The 22782-nt window shown below is 38.2% G+C and overlaps 2 protein-coding genes across 10 annotated transcripts; one reads left to right on the forward strand and one right to left on the reverse strand.

Annotated features, from left to right (window-relative positions):
- Positions 1–18444, reverse strand: USP16 (ubiquitin specific peptidase 16). 9 transcript variants are annotated; one of them, XM_062515399.1, is made up of 18 exons: positions 18326–18444; positions 16344–16442; positions 14526–14710; positions 13800–13903; positions 11503–11606; positions 9609–9784; positions 8826–8918; positions 8047–8177; positions 7620–7707; positions 7008–7086; positions 6061–6152; positions 5280–5336; positions 4266–4433; positions 3012–3681; positions 2649–2743; positions 1366–1452; positions 956–1109; positions 1–327 (listed from the first exon to the last, which is right to left on the reverse strand). In XM_062515399.1, the coding sequence occupies exons 2-18, from the start codon at positions 16402–16404 to the stop codon at positions 203–205; spliced, it is 2469 nt and encodes an 822-aa protein (XP_062371383.1). In that variant the 5' UTR covers positions 16405–16442; positions 18326–18444; the 3' UTR covers positions 1–202. The 9 variants fall into 9 exon arrangements, with proteins under 9 accessions (XP_062371383.1, XP_062371380.1, XP_062371381.1 ...); XM_062515396.1 differs by having other exon boundaries at positions 8047–8201; XM_062515397.1 differs by having other exon boundaries at positions 9609–9787.
- RWDD2B (RWD domain containing 2B) lies at positions 18443–22654 on the forward strand. The gene is made up of 6 exons (XM_062515403.1): positions 18443–18678; positions 18806–18865; positions 18970–19188; positions 19282–19349; positions 20456–20821; positions 21529–22654. Exons 1-6 carry the CDS (start codon positions 18652–18654, stop codon positions 21764–21766), a joined length of 978 nt encoding a protein of 325 aa, XP_062371387.1. The 5' UTR covers positions 18443–18651; the 3' UTR covers positions 21767–22654.
- The last annotated feature ends 128 nt before the right edge of the window (positions 22655–22782 follow it).

The raw sequence follows: 22782 nt of genomic DNA on the forward strand, positions 1-22782 counted from the left end.
TAATTTTGAAAAAAACCTTTTATTGAAAAGTAGTGGAAACACTGGAAAAAGTATAAGTTAACTGCTTGTCTGTGTCTAAAATACATAAAGTGAATTCCTGCTATAACAGTAGCTCCAACATGTTAACAACATGATTTGCAAGTCTGCCTTCTCAGACCTCCGAAGAAGGTGGCTGCACACACAAGAAGGCTCTTCTGATGAGTTAGAGCAGCCTCTCATAGAACAGAAGATAGGCTTGGGAGCTCAGCACTTTGGACACAGAGACAGGTTGTACATGGGTATCACTGATGTGGAACCACTGACCTTTGACTGGCTCAGTTTCTGAAGCTGTGAAAAGGACAAATTTCAGAGTAAAAGTTAGTACAATGAATTGAAGCAATCAGTCCTATTATTGTTCTTCAGTAAGAATCATAGAGTACAATCAGAGAATCATTGAGTTGGAAAAGACCTCCAAGATCGAGTCCAACCTGTGACTGATCATTTCCTTGTCAACTGGACCAGAGCACTGAGAGCTGCATCCAGTTGTTCCCTGAACACCTCCAGGGATGGGGATGTCACCACATCCTTGGGCATCCCCTTCCAATGCTTAATTACCATTTTGTCTTCATTTGTCCCTAATGTCCAAGCTGAACCTCCCTTGGCACAGCTTGAGGCCATTTCCTCTCATCCTTTCACCGGTATGCCTGGGAGCAGATTCGAACCTCCACCTCATTACACCCTCCTTTCAGGCAATTCTGGAGAGTGGTAAGATCTCCCCTGAGCCTCCTTTTCTCCAGGCTGAGCCCTCCCAGCTCCCTTGGCCAGCTCCTTGTAGGATTTCACCAGCTTCACTGCCCTCAGAGAACTTACTGCCATGGCAGGAGGTTGAAACTACGTGATCTTCAAGGCCCCTTCCAACCCAAACAATTTCGTGATTCTGTAAGAAATAATCTGTAAAATATTTCTAATGATTTACCTTGAGATTGTCCTCGAAGGACAAGATCAGAGAGGTGGTTGTTCATAGCTCTCATTTTAACATAGGCAGTGTAGTGCCCAGACCTCATTGTTCCGCTGTGTTCAACAACTCCATAGAGAGAGTACAAGACCTTTGTATTCCCTTCAGCCACATTCTAGAAAAACACAAGTTTAGCCATGTCAGCCAAGTGCTGGGTTTTGAAGAATGTAAACTCTTTGATTTTTTTGCTGATGAAATGGAAGCTGATCATTAGAGATGCATGCAAGCACTACAGTTATGAGCAGCGAAATACAAGTTACCACACAAAGTAACAGGCTTAACAAGCGTTCTACAAGGACTTTGCTAAGCAGCTTTGTTGTGAAAGCACGTTAAATCATGGAAAAGGAGAATCTGATTGTTTTCCCACTTACTTTACATTTAGCTGTACAGAAAGGAGCCAAGTCTATCACCTCTGGGAACTTGATATGCCTGTTAACCTTCTGCAGATTAAATCCAGCCTTAAACAACCAAAATAGAGGGAAAACCCCATAATGTTAAAATGGATCATAATAAAACCATGTTTAGTTACTAACTGTTTCAGATTAAAGTTTCAACAATACAAATTAGTTTTACATTACACAAAACTGAGAAAAAGCAAATTTTAAATTTTTCTCTGATGTCCAGTATTCCAGCATTATTTCCTTGCCCCCACATGCTGAACTGGAGCACAAGTTAAGATGGCTCTTCAGCTCACTCATACATTAATGTAATGGTTGCAGAAGTGGAAAAAGAATCAGCTCTAATGCACTTCAGTAACTATAAAGGACAACTCTTGCTTTTCAGATACTGTAACATGCCTGAGGATCTGATCTTAGAACATCTGAACTGATGGAAATTGTGCTCCCACCTTAATCAAATAATCGTCCAGTATCGAACTGGAAAAACAAAAGGAGATGATAATAAATGTTATTTTCTTCATATATGTTATTTTCTTCTTGGAACAGGCTACACATTTCCGTTTTCTATATGAAATTGGTTTTCATCTAATTAAAGTTGCCTCCCTTATTTTTCAAGTATATTGACCAAAACACCAAACAGGTTTATATTTAGAAGAGGTAGTACTCCCTTTCCTCCTTCTCGCCTGAAAAGCTGAAGCCCTGAGTTAAAAATTTTTCTACAACTTGGGAATAAAGAGGTAAGTGACTTCAGTGTCTGTAAATAAAACTTAAGTTACTTTGCTTTGCTTTCCTTTCATACTTCCTTCTCCCCACAAGGCTCAGAATCCTTTCTTTTCCACTTCTGCCAACTTTTACTTATTTGTTACTTGTAAGGGATCCCATTTACCTATACCTATGGTAATGTATGAGCCCATGAAGAGCTGTAATAGAAGGAAAACATTAATGCTAAGATTCTGCTTAATACAGTAAACAGTAAGAATAGTGAGGGAATATGTTGCAAATACACTCGCAAAACAGTGTTTTCCAGTTAGTTAAGGGAATATTCTTTCAGGAAAACACACCTCAGTGCCTCAAAAACCACAAAACACAATGCTGCACACTAATGCCTTCTGAAGTTTGGGGAAAAAACCAAACTAGTTTTATAGAAAATAAAAGTAATGCTAGCATGTTTTCAAGTTAAGCTAGTACTATATGCATATATACACATATATATGCATTAACCTGAAGCTTTGTACATGTATCGGCCTGCTACTTACGTGCTGAAACCTCTTTAAGTGAAGGGTTAAAATTGGAGGAGCTAGAGAGATGAGCATCTGCTTTTTGGCATTAGTATAAACATACTTCTTTTCACCTGGAGAAAAGAAAAATCAGCAAGGATTAAAACAAGTGTTTTATATCAAAACAAATGTTACAGCATGAAATTTATTTTTACTGTTTAAACTGTTACAATGTCATCTACTACAAGAACCGAGAAGCTGAGCATTCCCCTTTAATATGATGAATGAAAGTAGACAAAGGTTATGCAAATACCACTTTAGGGATAATCCCCCCACCCTTTACCTATTCAAGAAGCAGACAGGGATATATTTAAAGTTTTCTCTTTAAAACGTCTGTCATACTTTTTATGTTGTTCTTTGGTCCACAATGCCTTTGTGTACACACGTCACACAGTAGTTTATTGGTCTCGGTAAGTGTTTCGTTACGGGTAAATTGATACAAACAATGATGGATTGAATCTTCCTGAGGGTTCAGCTCTTCCCTGTTTGCCAGAGTACAAAATGCCGTTTCGGGGTCATCGGTAGATACTTCGCATGTCTTGTTAGCATCAGGCTGAAGGCCATCCAAGGTACTTGTGTCAGATTCACTGGCATTCAAGTGGAGTTTTGAAAAGTCCGTAGCAAGCTCTTCCTCATCTTCGTTGTCATCATCCTCCTCTTTCAAAGACAGGTCATCAAGGCCATTGACAAACTTCACAGGAGAATCTAAGCCTTCCATAGAGAGATCCGTGACAGACTCCTTTTCTTCGAACTCTTGTTCTGGCTTCCCTGCATTTTCATGCCTGCTCTGAATTTCTGAACTATTTCCCTGTATACTCAAGTCTTTTTGAGTTAAGCAGTGATCTTCACAATCATGTGATGATTCCTCTTCTTGCTTCTTATCAGGAGTTTCAGAGCTCATTTCAGTATCTGATTCTTGGTTGTACTCGACATCTCTCTCTGGCTGTTCCATTGTGCAGAGATATGTCAAGTGAGGCACCTTTCCTTGAAGCTTTTGCTGCTGGCGTTGGCTCTGCACATTTGAATACATAATAAACAAAAGTACAAAAACCAAAGTAAGTATAAATTATATTTAGCATTTCTTACCACTTCTTTATCAGAATGTTTGTTGCATGCCATAGATGCACAAAGCAGGAGGGGGAAAAATAATCTGTAATTTAATGACCAGAGGTGATCAGTTCCACTCATGCTGAATTTATCCTCACTCAGATGTAGTTCCCACTGCTCCTTATTACACGGTGTCATCAAAATGCAGCTAATGATGCCCTCGCTATCTTCCCAATCTTTCTTATGTCTGTATTCTAAAGTTTTGTGAATATTCTTGCAATCAATGACTGGAAAACAGCCTGATACAAATTAAAGCTACTTCAGAGAGGCAACAAATTCTACTGGATATTATTATATTATTCCTACACAGCAATGCTCAAGAGAACATCTTAACAGCAAAGACATGGGTATAATTGGTCTTTGCAGTTGTACATTTGAAGGAGAAGAAATTCTAAGCTGTCTCCTCCTTCATGTAAACTAAGGAAACAAAAAAATAATTTATTTTAACAGAAATAGCAAGCACAAACTGAAATACAAATCCAAACCAACCTTGGCTTGTTTTTTGGTCTGTTTCTTCATTTTTTTCTGAAGGTGTTTACTCATACCAGGGGGTTCATATTTCTGCTTAAGGTAATGGTCATTGATTTTGTCCTCTTCATCTTCAGATTCCTTTTCTTTGTTTTTTTTAATGCTTTCTCTCTTTGTAATTTTCACTTTCTACAAAAGCCAAAAAACCACAGAACAGCCACAGAAATAGAGATATTACCACAGTTTTCAGGTCAAAAGCAACATTTTAATGATGTAACATACAACTAATTCACACCCTGATGTTAATGGCAGGAGTGTCTCACACCAAAGAGTCCATATGAAACAGAATGAAGCCGAAAGAAAAGTAAAGCTATCGAGGGCCAAATTCTAAACTTGTAAAGGGGTAACATCACCTTTGCTTCTGACAGATCTCATTAAATGCATCGAAGAGCAATGTTTAACACAAGCAGAGACATTTTCAGTTGAACTGCCTGCCACAGAATTTGTTTGCTTCTGCTAAAATGAAACTTGTTTGTGGCAGAAGTCATGACCCCCTTGACTCTGGGGGTTCCATTCCAATATTTATGAGTAAGCAGTGCTACACAAAAAATCTGAAATATTACATATACAGATTATAAATACAAAACACGAAGCAAATCAAGTACTTTGAGTGTCTGGAGGTTGGTCAAAAAGTATTCACATACTACCCTAACAACATTTCTTAAGTTTATTCCATAACCTGAGTATTAGAAGTGTTATTGGACTTGGTGTAGGGAAATGGATAAAAAAAGTGAAAACAGACCCCCAAAGAACTCAACCAACCTGTGTGATTTTTCCAGAGACAATTCATGAGCCACAACCTACAGGAATGACTCTCATTAAAAATCTTATTCTCTATCTTTCTGTGCAATTTTGACTTGCTACAGAGACTTCTAGAAAGAAGCTCAAATGCTCTTCCTAATGACTGTATAATAAGTATTTTTGTATAAACAAAGAAACAAAAAAGCTGAAAAGCACTTATGAACTGTTTCTTACCTGAACATCTAGTACGGGAAGCGACAAATCAAGGAAGGACTCATGGACCAAGGATACCTTTAAATGAATAATCAAGAGTCCAATTTAATTTTGTTTGGAAGTAGCTGGCTTGCTGTCAATAGGTGTGTTTGCATTCAAAGCCTGCTTTTACTTGTGCACACAGCTGTAAAACACAGCTCATTCATCTCCACAAATAGTTCCCAATGACCAAAAAAATCCAGCAGATACACTACCACAGAAACGAACAGGACACACTTTTATGAATTTCAGTTATCTAGTGAGACTGCACCTTAGGACCTAAGAGACTCATAGCTGTAATCTATCATGATATTCAACTAGCCCATTTGCTAATACACTCAGTTACTTCATTCTCAGGATATATTATCCCAGTAGTGCATTCTTAACTGTTTTTCTGGCAAACCCACGGTCTTTTCATTGTGGGAAAGGGAAAAATGTAATCCCCTGAATGAAAAAGGAAAGGGCCCCATAACGATTCATTTGCTCTATGATCTGTACCAGTGGAAGGTGTTCACTGGGAAACTAGGCGGGAATTATGGCAGAGGCAGCTTGCTGTTGCTGGATCTCTTTTTCTGGAAGGCTTTTGAAAGGAACTGAAAGATTAACTTTAAAACACAAGGGAAGAAAGATTCCAGCCAAATCATGCTCCTTTTTGAAAAGCATGCAGCTAGTCAAGTCTTATTTCTATAGACATTCACTGTGGGTTTCTCCTGCAGATTACAGGACATGACACTAGGTTATTCAGAGCAGGCAGTTTACTTACAGTTCTGCATTCTTCACACATAATTGTGCTGGTTAATTCTCCACCAAAGATTCGATCTACAAAACTTTGTATTCCCTTTTTCTTTTCATATTCTGATAAATCAAAAAGTAAAGCTAAAAAAATTACATACAGTACACTGGCAACCAATTCCATTACGGCATAATGAATAAAAAAGAATAAAACATGCAAGGTGTATGATGGAACATGTTGGCCTGTTTTGGTTTCCTCAGGATAGCAAGTACAGCAAGACTCTTAAATTAAGAATCTTTTGTGTATCAAAAGAATAGGGGCGAAAACACATTCCCCAAACACAGCTTGGTTAAATCATACCTCTACCACTTTTCCTGCTCAAAATCATTTCCCTATTTTCTCAGAAGTAATGCATCTCAGTAAGAATTCCTGTTTTCTCTCAAGACTGAAACAACTATCTGAACTTAAAAACAAGCACCAACATTTGTCTGACAAACAAAACCATTTTCCTCAAGTTGTAATTTCAGAGTAACACAGTCTGAATTTAAACTGGCAGCTCAACTCCTAAGTCATGTTGAAAAGTTTAAAAATTCTTCTGTTCATCGTCTGGATTTTTTTTATACTACTGTCAAGTAACAATGGACTATTAGTGGCTGCATAAATTATATTCACATACTAGTATTTTAATTTCTTACATGTTTAAATGATTAATCATTGCCCAAACATATTTTAATGTATGATGTCTACAGAATGAACTCTCTTTTCCTGTTAAGACGGAAATGTCACCAAGTCCAGCAAGACATTTAAATATAGTCTAAAACTATTGAGCCTCTTATTCTAGATACACACATACTCAAGAGGTGGCAAAAAGTTATACAAGTAAACATGTATCTTTTAGTTGATACTATTAATGTTACTTTATATTCTTCAACAAAAGAGATTTTACAAGTTACTAATGCTGTGATAATTTATTTTACCTTTAATTTTCTTTTTAAGTTCTTCTTCATTTTGTTTGTTAGAGTCACTCAGCGCCTTTAGTATTCCAACACTTATTTGCTGAAATTTTCAAAACAAATATACTCTGTAAAATTTCCTAAACTAATTCAGTTAGCTACTTCATTTTATGATGTGTTTCAGGTGGAGGAAAAAGTATGATGTTCACCAGTTAAGAGAATCAATACAAACAACACAAATACTGTAGAACCACATAAAAATTCCTGTAGATATCACCAAAAAAAAAAAATCAACTAAGAAGTTGCAACCATAATATTCCAATTAGTATGTAAGAAAGGATGAAACACATGCTCAAATTAAAACCGGCAAAAAATCTCCCTGGAATTTCTACACGCGTGTTTCCAAAATGAAGACCTAAGGACATTTCTTTAGGGTGACTACACATACTCCAAACCCACTTGTTCTGTGGCTTCTCTTTGCTCAAATGCTTCAAGTGAGTTCTTGTGGACAGCACAACCACGCTACAGAGGTGATACAGCTCAGAAAGTACATTCTTTCTCCCCTCAGCTGAAGAAAGAGTCTGGGTCTGGGGTATGAAGAAGAAATGTATGCACAACTATGACTTTAGCACTCACCTGGATTTCTTCTGCTCTCATTCCATCAAGTAAATAACGAAGCAATTCATGACTGTCTTGCTGCTGATAACCTTTGAACCGTATTGCTCTGTGAAATGAAATTGCAAAGTATAACTGAACTCAGAGATGAGGCAAAGATGACTCACACCAAACACAAATGGACAAAATCCCCAGAATGTATGTATATAAAAGCAACAAGCGTCTACATATTCTAAAAATGTGATGCCAGATACTCAGTATGTCACTGAGTATCTTTTGTTTTACTTCTGTTCATTTGTATTTTGCTCTTCTTTCAAATATTGTTAAGTATTCTACAGATTATATATGCTATGTTTTGAGCTAGAGATAAAAAAAAGGAAAAACTGACAGTCTTAAAACAGCAAATTCTTTCATACTCACTATAACGTGCAATTGTACAGATACTCACTTTTTACAAACCTGAGCAAAAAGTTCCTTAGGAGTCACTACCCCTTTTTTTGTCTCTTGCATTTCTGTCACAAACTGATGCATGGCTAGTGTTAAAGGACCTGGCTGATCTAGTTTTATTAGCTGAGGTTCCTGTTTGAAAGAAAAGCAACAGAGCTGTTTTGCCTTAATTCAGTGGCAGATTCTTTTGCAGTAAGTTTTTCCTTTTCAGTTCCGGAAAACACTATTGTCAAATAGAATACACAAAATTCAAAAATGGCAATAAGTTAACCTGACAAAAACAGCGTGTGGTTTATCATGAAACAATAGCAAAACTCAGTTACTTATTACTTAGTTCAAAGTCTGGATTTCTCACCTTTACTAGGAAAAAAAAAACCAATTTCTTTAAAAAGGTTATGGTGCATTTTCTTTGCTGTCCAAATCTCTGACTCTAATGACAGGTGTGTTATTTAAGTAAGTGCTACAGACATCCTCTAATTTCCTGTTTTGCATTTATACAAGTAGCACTATAGCAAGAGTTACACATTTTCTTCCTTTAAATAACATCATCATAATGCAAGCACCACTTCTACAACAGAGTACTGAATCACTTACACTCTGATACCTCCACTGACTTCAGAAGCAGCTTTATGGAAATCAGTGGTGAAGCTCCTGCTGATTTTACATCCTAGTCTTGTTAGTATTTAGCAGGAACAGCTTTAAATTGACAGATAAATATTGCTTATTGCCTTAACAGACTGGAAGGTGAGGACAAACACTACAGAGGTCAAAGCATATTACCGTGCATAGCTCAGGTGACTCAATTTTAATTGTTGTGCCAGGCATTTTAGCTTCTTTAAGCAGCTCTCTCAGGACTGGAGTTTGTGATAAATTCTGCAGAACATAAAAGACAGAAAGAGATTGGAAAATGGGGACAACAGGAAGGGCAGCTGAACTCCACTTATGAAAATCTGCAAGAACAGTGGGAATTCTGGTGGAGTAAAGCTTCAGTATCAAAAGCCAAAGAGCACAAGATCACGTCAGTTTCAATACACATGAAAGAACAAGTTTATTCTACACTTCTTAGCTGAACAAATCACACAAGAGGGCAATGCCTGCAACATGCTCATCCTGGTTTTTTCATCCAATATTTAGTTTTGATTTCCTGTTGCTGAGAGACACATTTGTATTTCAATAAATGCCCATGGTTTTTAAGTACTAATCTCTTATAGTCTAGGAAGTCACAAGGGTGATGTGTCAGACTATTTCATATTTTAAAAAAATAACCAGAAATTGGCATGCTTATTTAATGCCAGTGAAAAACACTGCCCCTCAAGGACAAGGCAGTTTATTGTATTTCCCCTCAGAGCAAGTCCCAACCTGCAGCTCCATTTCTTCGTATTTCCCTAGGCCAACACACTATTTTTGGAAAGTAGCCATCATTCCTGGCAGATTAAAAAAATCACGTTCTAATTGTGTCACTGTAAAATGCTGGGGGCAGGGTTGTTGTGGGTGGGTTTTCATTTTGTTTGTGGCTTTTTTTCCTATTCAAAGTTTTTCTAAAAACAACAGCAAGTCCTGTACCTGCATCACTGCATTAAAGAAACATGTATTCCCCAAGTTACTAAGTCCTTTCACAGTGACTTCTCCATTAGCAGTTGAATGAGAATTTTCTTCTTTTTGTGAATCTTCTTTTTCTTGCTCATTTTTGCTGTCTTTTTCTACTTTTTTATTTTCAACTTTTTTGTTCTCTTGTTTTTCTGCTGAAATAGTAAGAACATACCACATATTAACATAGTTATAAGGTATAGGCTAGGAAAGATTATTACAGCCAGCAGCAATCTATGATGTTTAGAACTTATATATGTGATAATTAATTCTTGAATTTTTAAATATAAAGCAACTGGTTTAGGTTCTTAAATAGTCTAGGTAACAGAAGTTAAAAAGCAAACAGAACAAAACAACAAAAACAACGAATCATGAACCCCCTGAAATGCCATTTCAAATCAGCCAGCAAATTAAACATCTCTTGGCCCACAAGCCATTCATGCAAACATCCTCTGAAATTCTTCAAGTGTTACCTCTAATTTTATTCCTGTCAAAATCATCTACGTGAGGGCTTTCTACAACATCCAAGGCTCCCACTATCAAAGCATTCTCATTCATTTCATGTACTTAAACAGATGATACTGAAGGTTTACAGTCTTCAAGACTAGTTAAAAATACTTTTTCCCAAAATTATTTCGGTGTATTGCTGAAAATTTCAATGGCCTGTTTAATAAAGCTGTAAGGGAGTTCCAGGCAGCTTCCAAAATAACACCCACACTGGTTCTGCCAATTTGGCAGTCAGCTATTGATTGGGTTTCTGGTAAATAGGGCTGAGAGCTAATACTAACTTTAAAGTCAAGTAAAAAAAGTTCAGAGAAAGCAAGAAAAACAGACAATACAATCTTAGGACAAGAAACAGATGGACAACAACATACAGAACACATTAGACAAGCAACAACTGCACCCAGGTATTCACTGGTTTTCCAGTTCAAACCCAAGAAGAAAATTTTGGCAACTGATATGAAGTTCAACTGTGTGTCTGGGAAAGACTGACCGCTCAAAAAACCTCTGCTCCCTGTGGGAAAACCTCAGCTGCTTTCTGAAAAAATTGAATTCAGAGACATCCACGTGGCATTGCTGCATGTTTGTGTTCCATTTCCCACAGGGCCTGTGATTTCAATCAAGTGTTGGAATTTCTGACAGTCATTTATTATACCATTTATTTTCAGATGCAAATTCTTCCAATTTTTCTAGTGGAAATGCCTTGTACCAAACCAGTTTTGCCATTATGGAAACTAGGGTTTTTTTGCTGGGTTTGTTCTCTTTTAAATAATTGTATTTTTCAGACAGACTGCAGGCTGAAAACAGTACTTCAGAGTTCTAAGAGCACTGCAGCTGCCTATACTAAATGTACAGACCCAGTCAGTGACAAAACCTCTATATACTACTCCTTCCATTAGGGTATGTGCTGCATCAGCTGGAGATTTAGTCATTCCTGATACATTCACAAATACCCACAAAAAGACTTTAAAAAAAATCAAATCAAATTATCCTTAAGCAATTTTTCTTTAGATCTCAAGACAGACTGAGCAACACTGATGAATAAACACAGCACCCTAAGTACTGCAAGTCAAATGCCTATTCACAGAAAAACTGAATGTCACATTTTTAAAACAGTCACAGTAAAATCGCCTTTTTTCCTTCCTATTCTTTTGTGTCTTGTCTGTAAAAGTTGAGGGGATGTTGAGCAAAATCCTGATGTTAATTATGCTATCAGAATTGTGACAAAGAAGATAAAAAAGGGAGAAATTAGTTTTCCTCTTCACGATAAAGTGCTAAATCTAATTTAGTGTAAATTCTGAAATTACAGTACTGTCTCCAACACTTAGGAGATGTTCTAATTTACTTTATCTATACTGTAATTACTTACCTGCATGTAATGAGTCAATACCAACTTGTTTTCTAACAAAATCCACAGTCTGGCCCAAAAGTGTTGAAGTTTTATAAGGAACTTCATTATCACATGGGTAGCACCTGTCTCCGCCGCCCCCAAAAGAAAACAATTAATCCTATTTTTTTTCTATTATTAAAAAATCCTAAACTATTTACTTATTTCATTACACAAAGTTATAAAATTACAAGGTTTAGTGTAAGATTTGCAAATCTTAGAGAAGAATTCAATCTACTTAGCACAAAAATAAAACACTTAAAAGTTATCTTTAGTAAATTATTTTGGTGACTGACAGTTGCAATTTACAAGTATAAATTAGACTTATAAAATATGTGCTTCCTGCTGCAAGAAAAAGAAAAGCTTGGAAAATTTTGCCAAAAATTGAGAAACAAAGATACCAAGACCAAAAGGAAATGACTTATACATATTACAGCATGGAAAAATATTTTGAATATTCTAGCCAAGCAAATACTTAATTGTATTTAATAACCTGCTTTAGAGAAAATTGTGGGAGAAGCTGCAGTCATAAAGACTTCAGAAGGGTAAAACCCTGACAGAACAAAAACAGTGTTTTTGTTCTGAAGGAGTTTTTGTTTCTGAAGGAGTTTTATATGTACCAATTTTGTAGTTCCACCCAATCAATTCTTTGAAGAAGCAAAAGGTACTGATACTTCTGCATTTGGGAAAACACCAATTACAGTTCTTAGGCAGACTTCAGGATTATAGTAAGTCAGACTCAATTTTCTGATATTAAAAGCAGAGGTCTGCAGCCAAGTGTTTCCCCAAATCTCTAGCATCCTTGGCATTAGCTATAGTCATCACATTTCCTCATATCTCATTAAAAAAATTGGCTCAGCTTTTGGATCCCTGATTGTTTATCTATTGTCTATCTGGTCAATCATAAAAATAGACATTCTCACTCCTGCAATAACAAAGGATAGTTACTTCCATGGTTTATTTTCACACCATAACCTTCTTCCTGTCAAAAAAAAATTGTAGCAACCTTGAAAGAATCAAGGGATTGGAAAATGTTTTGTTAGTGATGGCTGTTTGACCAGCAGCGAAAATTATTATAACAGCACTTGTAAACCCATAAGAGCAGAACTTAGTGAATTCCTAGAACTCTTTCTTCTCCAAAACATGTCTTTAAACACTTGATAGGTATTATTTATATCAAATTTGAGCCACATGTGCACGCATACCACAGCGAGATTTGGTCACACATTCATGTAACTAATAAAGGCAAAACCAGTTTTAATCAGAATTTTTCTACTAGGCCCACTGTGAAATATAGTTCTTGACTGTGGGTTTGATTTATAACTAATGTATAGCCAATACATCAACCTTTGAATAATTTCTTGGGCAAGTTTGTACAATCAAGAAATTCTAGAACAAAGCCAAAACATCTTACTTTGACAGCTTCCTCTCATTTGCAAATATTTTGATTAAAAGACAGGGAAAATAGAGCACTTCAAACCCACAATTTTAACACTAATCTAAATTCACAAAGAAAAGTTCACTAGTTCATTACTAATAATATTACTAATTATGCCCATTTCCATTCTAGAATTCATTAAAGTAGTGATCATTACACATAAGTTCCAAGTATGATCAAATAAATAGTTATATAAAATGAACATAATGACAGATACTAAGTTGCAAAACCATGTTACTAAGCAAAACAAAAATTCTTTATGGTCAAGTACAGTATTTCTATATAGCACAGATTAGAAAATTAGGGTTCCCCCTTTTATATATATATATAATGGTATAATTACTTTTGAGAGAAGCAAAAACTACCAGGGACATGGATTTTGTATTACTTGGTCCAGTAGCATCACATAATTCTAGTTGTACTTCCTGTCTATATGTGGTATTAAAAAATCCTTTTACCGAGGAGATAAAAGTTAGGTTGTCACTAAGTGTACATCAGAAAGAACCTTCTCTCAAGGTCAAAACTTAAGATTTAGAGCTACAGATCAACATTTGTTTCCATGTGTCAGTATTCTGACCGAGTAAAAGCAGTAAAATATGAAGTCAACCACATCTACTAGTTGGTCAAGTTAAACCTTAATTATGAAAATTTTCTACTCATATGTTTTACAAGAAAATAACACTTACTCTGCAAATCTCAGCAAAGACTGCTGGAAATTACATGTTTGGAAATACTTTAATATCTGCCTAGAGAAAAACCTCAGAATTCACAAAGAAAGGACAAATAATATTCCAGCCTCAGTTGCCCTCCAGCTCTGTCTTGTGCTGCCTGACAAACTCACCACACACTCCAGTTGTCCAAACTGAGAACCAAAGAGTGGGGATCTGATCTTGGTGTTTTATAATGCTTTAAAGCATGCTGGTCTGGAGAACTTCTGTCACAGCCCTACAATATTGATAACCACAAGTGTCACAAAATCCATTTGACTGTCAATGAAACATAAAGTCAGAGTAAAAACAAAGTATTACAATCAAAACTGTTCAATTAGGTTCAACTAATTGGGACCAACAGATGGCTATCAATTTCAAAATACTTGTTTCTGCAGATGGATAATTTACTGGGTGCGGAATAAAGCTGTTATGGGACTGAACATGTAATGAACAAATTCCAGTCTGAACAACTGAAAGAATGAAACAGACCCAAAACCTCTTCAGCATGCAGATTTCTAAATTTCACGAACTAACATGAGCATTAAGATCTTGCAAAAAACAAACAAAAAAATCACAGATTAGGTGCATTTCAATTTTCTCAGCAAAATGATTCAAACTTTCCAGGAAAACCAGCCCTCAAGATACTGTTTTAGCCTTAAGCCTGCTAAATGCCTCTGTGCCATCTTCCAAGTACTTCATTTGACATTTTTAAATCACACTCTACAGTATATAAAGTCATCTAGGTACCACCATCTTTAAAAAGGAGGGAATATAAGAGTTTAATTAGAAACTCTCTTGTTCCGCTGTATTACGAGACACTGAAAGGTATTAAGACAAATTAACAACAAAAGAGATACCCTATGGCCACATTTTAGGCATAACCATATCGAAGTGCCTTCAGTCTCCTCCTCCTCCTCCTCAGCCTTCTCTTGTGTCTTACTGTCTGCCTTGCAGTCCTGACAAACACGCCATTCCACATTCTGCAGTGCCTTTCTCACATGCCCTTGGTCCAGTCCTTTACGAATATGCTTGCACACAGGTTCTACAAATTAAAAAGGACAAGAAAGATGTAGGTAGGCTAACAAATGCAAGCATTGAAGACACAAGCAGCAATCCAGAAACTAGGATAGTCTTTCTAGAGCCAAAGAAACACTGACAATTAATCAGAATATCAGAAAGAAACCTTTTGTTACCACCATTCAAAATCTGGGTGTACTGTTGTTGCATCCTAGACTTCACTTTGAGAATTTTTTATTGCTCAAGATAATGTGACAGCTCTGAATCCATCTTTGCTCAAGAAAGAATACAGCCTCAAGATCACAAACTTCTATTGGCATAAACTGAAATTGGTGCTAGTTTTTGCACCTACAGGTCTGTTCCTGTCCAAGATTGCAGTATTTTATCAAAGTGCAAATGCTAGCCTTTCTGAAATACATACGCTTCATCTACAACCTAAAAACTGTAATTTAAAAAACAAACAAAAAAAAAATCTATATAATGGCAGCTCCTGTTACAGTGGAATTATTCACCATGATCAGTCTTAGTTTCATTTGTAGCTTTACAAGTCTTTGGCATAGTAAGATAACCTATTTACAGGCAAAAAAAATGAGATGCCAGCAGCAGGTAGAACATAACTGATCTCTTTGCAGGAGAAAAAGAGGAACACTTACAGTAGACATTGACCCTGCCTTCAGGAAACAAAAAAGCCCAAACACCCCCAAGAGCCAAACCAGACAAAAGCAGTTAAAAAAGGCATCCATTAGAGACAGAAGCTAACACAAGAAGCCCAGAACAACCAGGATAACAAAGCAGAGTGGACTTAAACAGGAAATTAATTATTTTATCAGGAAATTTATACAAACCACCACACCATCCCACTAATCCTCCTCAAACTCTAAGTGCTCTCTCTCCCAACTATATTAATCTAGTTCAACTCACTTCCCCAGCTGGGATCAACAAAAAAAGATGAGAAAGACACAATTTGTGACTGGAAGATAAGGTGGTAGAAGAGAATGCAACACAACACCAGTAAAAACAAAAGCTACAATAACCAGGGTAAACAAGACAAAAAAAAAAAAAACAAAAAAAAAAACCAGCAGAACAGCACAGGTGAGATCCAGTGGAGCTAGGAGAATAAAACTTACTATGTGGGATTAGGAACTATTAGGAACAGAAGAACAAAAAGGTTTTAACCAAAATACACTATGAGAGCTGCAGTTTCCACATTAAATACCAAATTAGCTGCTAGAATAAAGGCAAACTGCTTCACAAATTTATTTTAGTCACAGTTTTTACTGCTAAAGCAAGAATCTGCTGCAACAAACTTTTCATTAGGAAAATGCAATTTAAGCTTGGCAGCTGACTCCACAAACCCTTTATATTCTGAGTAATTTTACACAATCTGTATCAATAAAGAACTATGGGCTTGAGTTTCCTGAAAAACCAGAAACTAATCTCAGTTTTCAAGACAGGATTATTATTTTCTAGCATACTTAGAAAAGTCACGACAACAATATTTCTTGCTAGACTTGAGTTTCAATTAAAAATCCAGATTTTGTAAATGAGACTTTAAAGCCAGTGGCTAGTGTGAAGGCCTTTTAATGTTCATCAGTTTTCAAGCCTTCTTTGAGGTTAAAATAAATATTAAGTCCACAGACTTCTCCCAGGAAACATACTCGGTATATCTGGAGACTCATCAGACTGTGCAGTTTTGCCTTTGATGCGTTTCTTCCCCATCTTTGTTGTCTGTAATTGTTCCTAAAGGGAACAGTGACCTAACAAAGAAAAACAGTAAGATCAGAAAGCAGTTTTAGTTTTCCTTGTTCATTGCTACACAAGTTATTTCTATAGCCAAGCTGTCCCTTGAGGAGAATTAACTTGCTTTAACGTGACATTTTCAGAACAAAATATTAATTACATTTCAACATGAAAAAAATTATAACTGTTGTACAGACAAGGGCACTGTGCAAATTACAAAACCCAAATTATTTAAAATGTTAAATCAAAAGCATTGCAGAAAATAACAAGATTGGAAACTTCAGTATCAAAAAATCCTATAAACCTTAAGGACTTTAACAAACACCATAGGGATTTTACGAAAAAGAATTGGTTTTGTCCTAATTAAATCTTGGAGCATTTTCAATCTCTTCATTTTGTTTACTGCGAATTCCTCGTGTCTTTGATGAAGTCTGACACATGTAAAGTACTTTTAACACATCTGAAAATATACAGACAATGAGAAGTCTGATTTTTCAATTTCTTTACTGGAGAAGATTTACGTTTACTGGGGAAGATTTATCTTTACCTTCCCCACACAACAAGCAAATAATTCAGATGGGTGTGTTATATACTATACCTGTGGACCCCTTTCAACAAGAGTGATCTACTACTACAGAGTCCTAAGCTAAGTGCTTGGCTTCAGACAGGTGGCTACTACACATGAGCTAGAACACTTTTGGTTTCTAGTAGGTTGCTTCTGTACCTTACCTGACAAAAGGTCATTCAAAGATCTCAGGTAAACCTAAAAGTCAACGAATGTTGTACAATAAAAACAAGGAAGCTAAAAGGGTTCAAAATCAAGTCTCTGCAATCTTTGCAGGCTAGCTTAACTCTGCTGTTCACCCTTCATGTAAGCACAACCAGCACTAAATCTATATCAATTCATCTTTCCAAATCCATTTCTTTGCTCGTACTTGGCAGCACACCAGTTCCAGAGCACAACTGGCTGCTTGGAGCTGCCACGGACAAAAAAATAGGCCCGCACTAAGAGAATCAGAGAGAAAAACAAAGCCGGGGAGAGCTTTAGGCATGATACTCACAGAGGACATTCTGTATGAAAAGCCATTTTACAAACACGAGCATGTTCGCATGAGCATGCTCTCAGAGCAGCACCCAGTTGGTGACGGCTGCCTGGCAGTCACTTCATCGACAGCAGAATTACCAACTTTTGCAACTCAGCGTTCAGCTTGTTCAGAAAAAAGGTAACTGTTGATCCAACAACCTTCCTCTACAGCACGTTTTTTTGCAAAAAGCTGCAGCGCTTGATCTTGTATGAGCAACTTTTAATTAACGAAATCCTTTCCAAATTGTCCTTGTTTCTGCCGGGAAGGCAGGACGGCATCAACACGTGAGGCTGTTAATTTAAGCCACGCTGTGCCTGGGCAGACTTGTCCGACAGGCTCTACACCAGCCTTTCCAGGCCACAGCCCTCACGAGGAAATGCACAGCCGAAACGACTTAAGAATTTTATATCTTCCTTTTACAATAAGACAGAGCGGTCTGTAAACGACCAAACGCGCACCTGCGTTTGCCTGACAGCCTGAAAAAAAAAAAAAAAACGCAGAGCCCCGCTCGGGGAACCCCCGGGGAGCGGAGGGCAGCGCGCCTCACGCCGCCGCCAGCCCGCACCTCCCGTCCCTCCCCGGGCAGCAGGTGAACCCCGGACGGGCCCGGGCCTGGGCCGCCCCCGTGACCCGGCCTCGCTGGCTTCCGATTGGACCGCGCCATGACTGACAGCTGCCACAGCCAATCGGGAGCCCGGCACCTCCCCGCCAGAGCGGCGGCTGCAGCGCACCGGCGGAGCGAGTCCCGGACTGGGAGGAGAGTGGCCGCGGCGGTAGGAGCGCGGCGGCGGCCCCGGAGGGCTCCTGTCCCTCACCTTCCGGTGCGGCGGGGCGAGCAACTTGGTGGCGCATGACTCCGCCAGACGGGACAGACCTCTCACCTCAATCACCGGCGGCGGTCACCGACTGCCATGCGCGCTTCCCACGCGCTGCATTGTGGGGCCGTGACCGGGGGTGGGGCGCAGGACGTCAACGCGCATGCGCAGACGCCACAGCGGCTCGCTTTTCCCTCCTCTTTTCTCTGAGGGCCGCGGGGCTTGTTCATTACTATTAATATCCATTGAGCCTTCACCTTCCTCGTCAGGGGAAGTAGAGGGGCAGGCACTCTCTGGCGACCAGTGACAGCACCCGAGGGCAGGATATGAAGCTGTGTCAGGGGAGGTTTAAGGTTGGATATTTAAAAAAAAAAGGTTCTTCCCCCTAGGTGGTGGTTGGGAGCTGAACAGTCTCCCTGGGAAAGTGGTCACTGTCCCGGCCTGGCAGAACTCAAGAAGCGTTTGGACAATGCTTTTCAGGCACACGGTGTGATTTGTGATTGTCCTGTGCAGAGCCAGAAGTCCGACTCCATGATCCTTGTGAGTTCCTTCTAACACAGCATATTCTGTTATTCTGTAACATGATTTGCATAGGAGTAGTTAATGAGCTTTGTCTTCCCTGATTTTCTTTTTTCTTTGCTCAGGGATCAACAGAAATGGCCAACCGAGAAGAAGCAGAGATACAAATTTCAGAGTTAGATTTACTGTCTAGCATGTTTCCTTATGAGGAAGAGTTTGCTGTGACAGACCAACTGGCTCTAGCTGAACTGAAACACTATGTTGAAAATGAGTCTGCGGAGGTGCCATCTTCAAAAGTTCAGTTTATACTGAATGTAAAGACAGAGGTGCCTAATGCCTCTATGGTATTGTAAACACCATTTTTAAACAAAAATATTGTGTTACTTTTGGGGACTTAATGGCTTATGTGAAGTAAACGTTTGATCATTTGTTTTTAGGTGGAATTCTCTATGGCCTGTGCTTTACCATTTCAATATCCGACTGTTCTCCCTGAAATTACTGTGAGGTACGACTGCTAATAAAAACATTTATAAGTTAGAGTGTGTTGCACAAATATGGCTATGATCAGAGAATGCAGTCCTTTTTTTTTACTGCTGAGTTACGCCAGGTTGGCAGCACTACTGAAGAAAAATCAAATATACAAGCTTACTATTTCTCTGGCGTGCTCAGCAAATAAGTGAGGGAAAGGAAAAAAGTGTGAAGGAGCCATCACCTGTACAGAAGGGTTACATGCAGATGCTGTTCATAGGTCTGATGGTCAAGAAGAAAGACGTGTCTGTTTTGATAAAGCTTAAAGACTAACAAAAGGGGTAAAAGAGAGTCAAAAGTCTTATTCTTCCCTTGTCACAACACTGTTTCTTCCAGTCTTCTGATTCTTTAATTTCTGTTTAAAGAAGTAGACTTGTGTATTAAAGGAGATTAGTTCAGCCACCATACTTACTTTTCAAGTACCTTTTTCTGGATTTTCTTTCACAGCCTGGAAGTGCTGTTTGTGAATTCAAGAGTTAGCACACCAACTGAATACTAATTAAGATGTTTTTACAGCTCATATGAGTTAAATATCAATAGCAAGTGCGTATTATCAATATCAATAGTGCGTGTTATCTAACTATGCCTGATTTTCCTGGCAGCTTGAAGGAAAACTTTTGAAAAGTTATGAAGCTGGGAAAGGGTCTGGAACACAAGCCCTACGGGGAGCAGCTGAGGGAGCTGGGGTTGCTTAGGGAGACTCAGGGGGGACCTTATCACTCTACAGCTACCTGAAGGGAGGCCGTATCCAGGTGGAGATTGGCCTCTTTTCCCAGGGAACCAGTGTCAGGATGAGAGGAAATGGCCTCTGTGCCAGGGGAGGTTCAGGTTGGACATCAGGAAGAATTGCTTTGTGGAATGGGTGGTCAGTCATTGGAAGGAGCTGCCCAGGGAGGTGCTGGAGTTGCCTCCCTGGAGGTACTTGGTGCACACTGGTTTGGTTGACAAGGTGATCATTGGTCAAAGGTTGGGCTTGATCTTGGATGTCTCTTCCAAACCTAAGGATTCTATTGTTCCGTGTTTTCAAAAACATGCTAAATTGTGAACACATATATCTTTATATGCATCACTGTTTTTCTTTAGGTCATCGTTATTAAGCCGCTCTCAGCAGATTCTCCTGAACTCTGATCTAAAAATGTATTTGATGCAAAACTTCAGTGGCGAGCCCTGCGTGCTGAGTGCAAGGGAATGGGTTAAAGACCATGCAGCTGCTTACATTGATAAAGATCTTTCATCCTCCTCAATGGCAGCCTCAGATGCCACGCAGTCAGAAGTCACCACGTTCACTCGATTGTGGATCTACAGTCATCACATTTACAACAAGCAAAAAAGAAAGAATATTGTTGACTGGGCCAAGGAACTTTCTCTGTCAGGATTTTGCATGCCAGGGAAACCAGGTGTTGTTTGTGTAGAAGGTTTACAAAGTAGTTGCGAAGAGTTCTGGTCAAGGTTAGTTGTTCTTTGTACTCAAATACCATTAGTAGTTAGAATATCACATTTTGTCATGTTGTACATGTGGCCAGAAGGTGGGAAATCCAACCACCTGCCAAGCTGTGAAGATCTGCAGAGTATTTGTGTTTATAATAATGCATGTATAATTGAATATCCACTGTACTGTTGGTTGCAGCAGTCAAAGAAACCAGTACTGCATGGTGCACATTTATTTCTGTTCTGTTTTCCTCTGTGTTTCACTTTTATAGAGGTGGACTGCAGTATCCCAGTTGTGTTACAGATATGTGTGCTGTTACATCACTTCACATTTATGTTTAATTCTGCTCCCATTGTTCATCCTTCTGGGTGGTGCAGACTAAATAAGCATTGTAATTTGATTGTATCAGCTAAGACTGTGTGAGAATTCTTAGCACAGGGAAGGCAGAAGTGAGCCCTGAAATGGAAACCACATCCTCATTAATTATTTTGTGAGGAATAGCATTAAAGTTTTTCAGTCCTGAGGAGATATTAAAGAACCAAGCTTCTCCTTATGAGAGTGTTTGCATGTGAATTGTATTTCTATCACCAGCTCATCAACCATTATCTCTGTCAATCTGTGTACACAAACAGAATTTATTGAGTTTCATGATAGCAGTTATCCCACAGTATTTCCTAGGACAGTCTTTATTTTTTAGGTAGATTAATATTTTCCCAATTGCTTTCAGGATAAGAAGATTAACATGGAAAAGAATTCTTATTCGGCACAGAGAAGATGTTTCTTTGGAAGGTGGAGGACATGCTGAGATCCAGAAGCAACGAAAGTTCCCCACTTTGGAAGAAAAATGTTTTGATGCACATGGTGCCAGGGGAAACCATATGGACTTGGGACAACTGTATCATTTTTTAGAAGAAAAAGGATGTGCTGACATATTTCAAATGTACTTTGGGGTTGAAGGGCATTGAAGGGGTTGAAGATCAGCACAGGCCCCAGCACCTGCATTTCTAATTTAATCCTCATAACAGATTCCTTAGCTTTTCTGCAACATTTGGTCAGAGAGGGGATTAATAATTCATGATTTATGTGATTAATCCAGTTTTCGATGAAAACAAATATCCAGTGAAATCCTGAATAATGAAAATGATTATAGGAATGCTTTATGGACTTTCTGGCCTTAAGGAGATTTAGGGTACATTACTATTTAAAATGAAAGAAAACGTGCTTGATAATCTACTGGACAGTTACAGAACTATAGATGGGTGAACAGATGGAATATGGTGAATGAGTGTACAAATAAGAAAAGACAAAAATGTAGTGTGGGTATCTCAGGAGCAAGAACATTATGTTTACATTAATTGTTACTGTTTACATACACTTAATGAAAACTTCTTTAAAAAATGATCTTCTACTTTCTACCTGAAAGTTTAGTAAGCCATGAGATCAATATTTTATTTAAAAAAGAACAAAGGGAGGGAGCAAGTTTACAAGAGTTACTCATGCTGCTAAGATGAGCTAGGATGCCTACTCTAAGGCATAAGAATTTTCTGTAGGTAAAAGTGTGTGCCGGTAAGATAGATACCACGGTGGCTCCACTACATCTGTTATTTTATTTTGTGTAAAAACAGCAGTGTACCAAGGATTGGGCTCCTTTATGGCATGCTCCAAGACTCTGAAACGATCCTCAGCCTTCTGAGTTCGCACGTTTTCAGCCCTGTAATATGAAGTGCTGAACATAATATTTATGTTGTGTGTGTTTTCGAGTGGGATTTCAACAGAGTTATATCAATGAATGCTAATTTTGTGGCTACTGTATCTAAACCCCCTGGTAGACATTAGTTCATTTGGATTAAATATTTTTTATTAAGTATTGATTAAATGTTTCTGTACACATCCAGTAAAATCGCTGACGTTCAGCTCTCTGGTACGGACTCGGAACACCTTTCGTAGCGATACTTCGCAGCCATGCCATTCGACAAGCGTG

This window comes from Cinclus cinclus, chromosome 2 (genome assembly GCF_963662255.1).
Source record: "Cinclus cinclus chromosome 2, bCinCin1.1, whole genome shotgun sequence".
NCBI classification, from domain to species: domain Eukaryota; kingdom Metazoa; phylum Chordata; class Aves; order Passeriformes; family Cinclidae; genus Cinclus; species Cinclus cinclus.

Coding starts and splice junctions, on each gene's coding strand:
- USP16 (XM_062515393.1), bottom strand. CDS start 16,404: ATGGGGAAGAAACGCATCAAAGGCAAAACTGCACAGTCTGATGAGTCT. Junction 8,202..8,825: donor AGTCACCTGAGCTATGCACG/GTAATATGCTTT, acceptor AAGGCAAAACAG/CTCTGTTGCTTTTCTTTCAA. Junction 1,453..2,648: donor ACTTAAAGAGGTTTCAGCAC/GTAAGTAGCAGG, acceptor TGGTTGTTTAAG/GCTGGATTTAATCTGCAGAA.
- RWDD2B (XM_062515403.1), top strand. CDS start 18,652: ATGAAGCTGTGTCAGGGGAGGTTTAAG. Junction 18,679..18,805: donor TGTGTCAGGGGAGGTTTAAG/GTTGGATATTTA, acceptor AATGCTTTTCAG/GCACACGGTGTGATTTGTGA. Junction 19,350..20,455: donor CTCCCTGAAATTACTGTGAG/GTACGACTGCTA, acceptor GTTTTTCTTTAG/GTCATCGTTATTAAGCCGCT.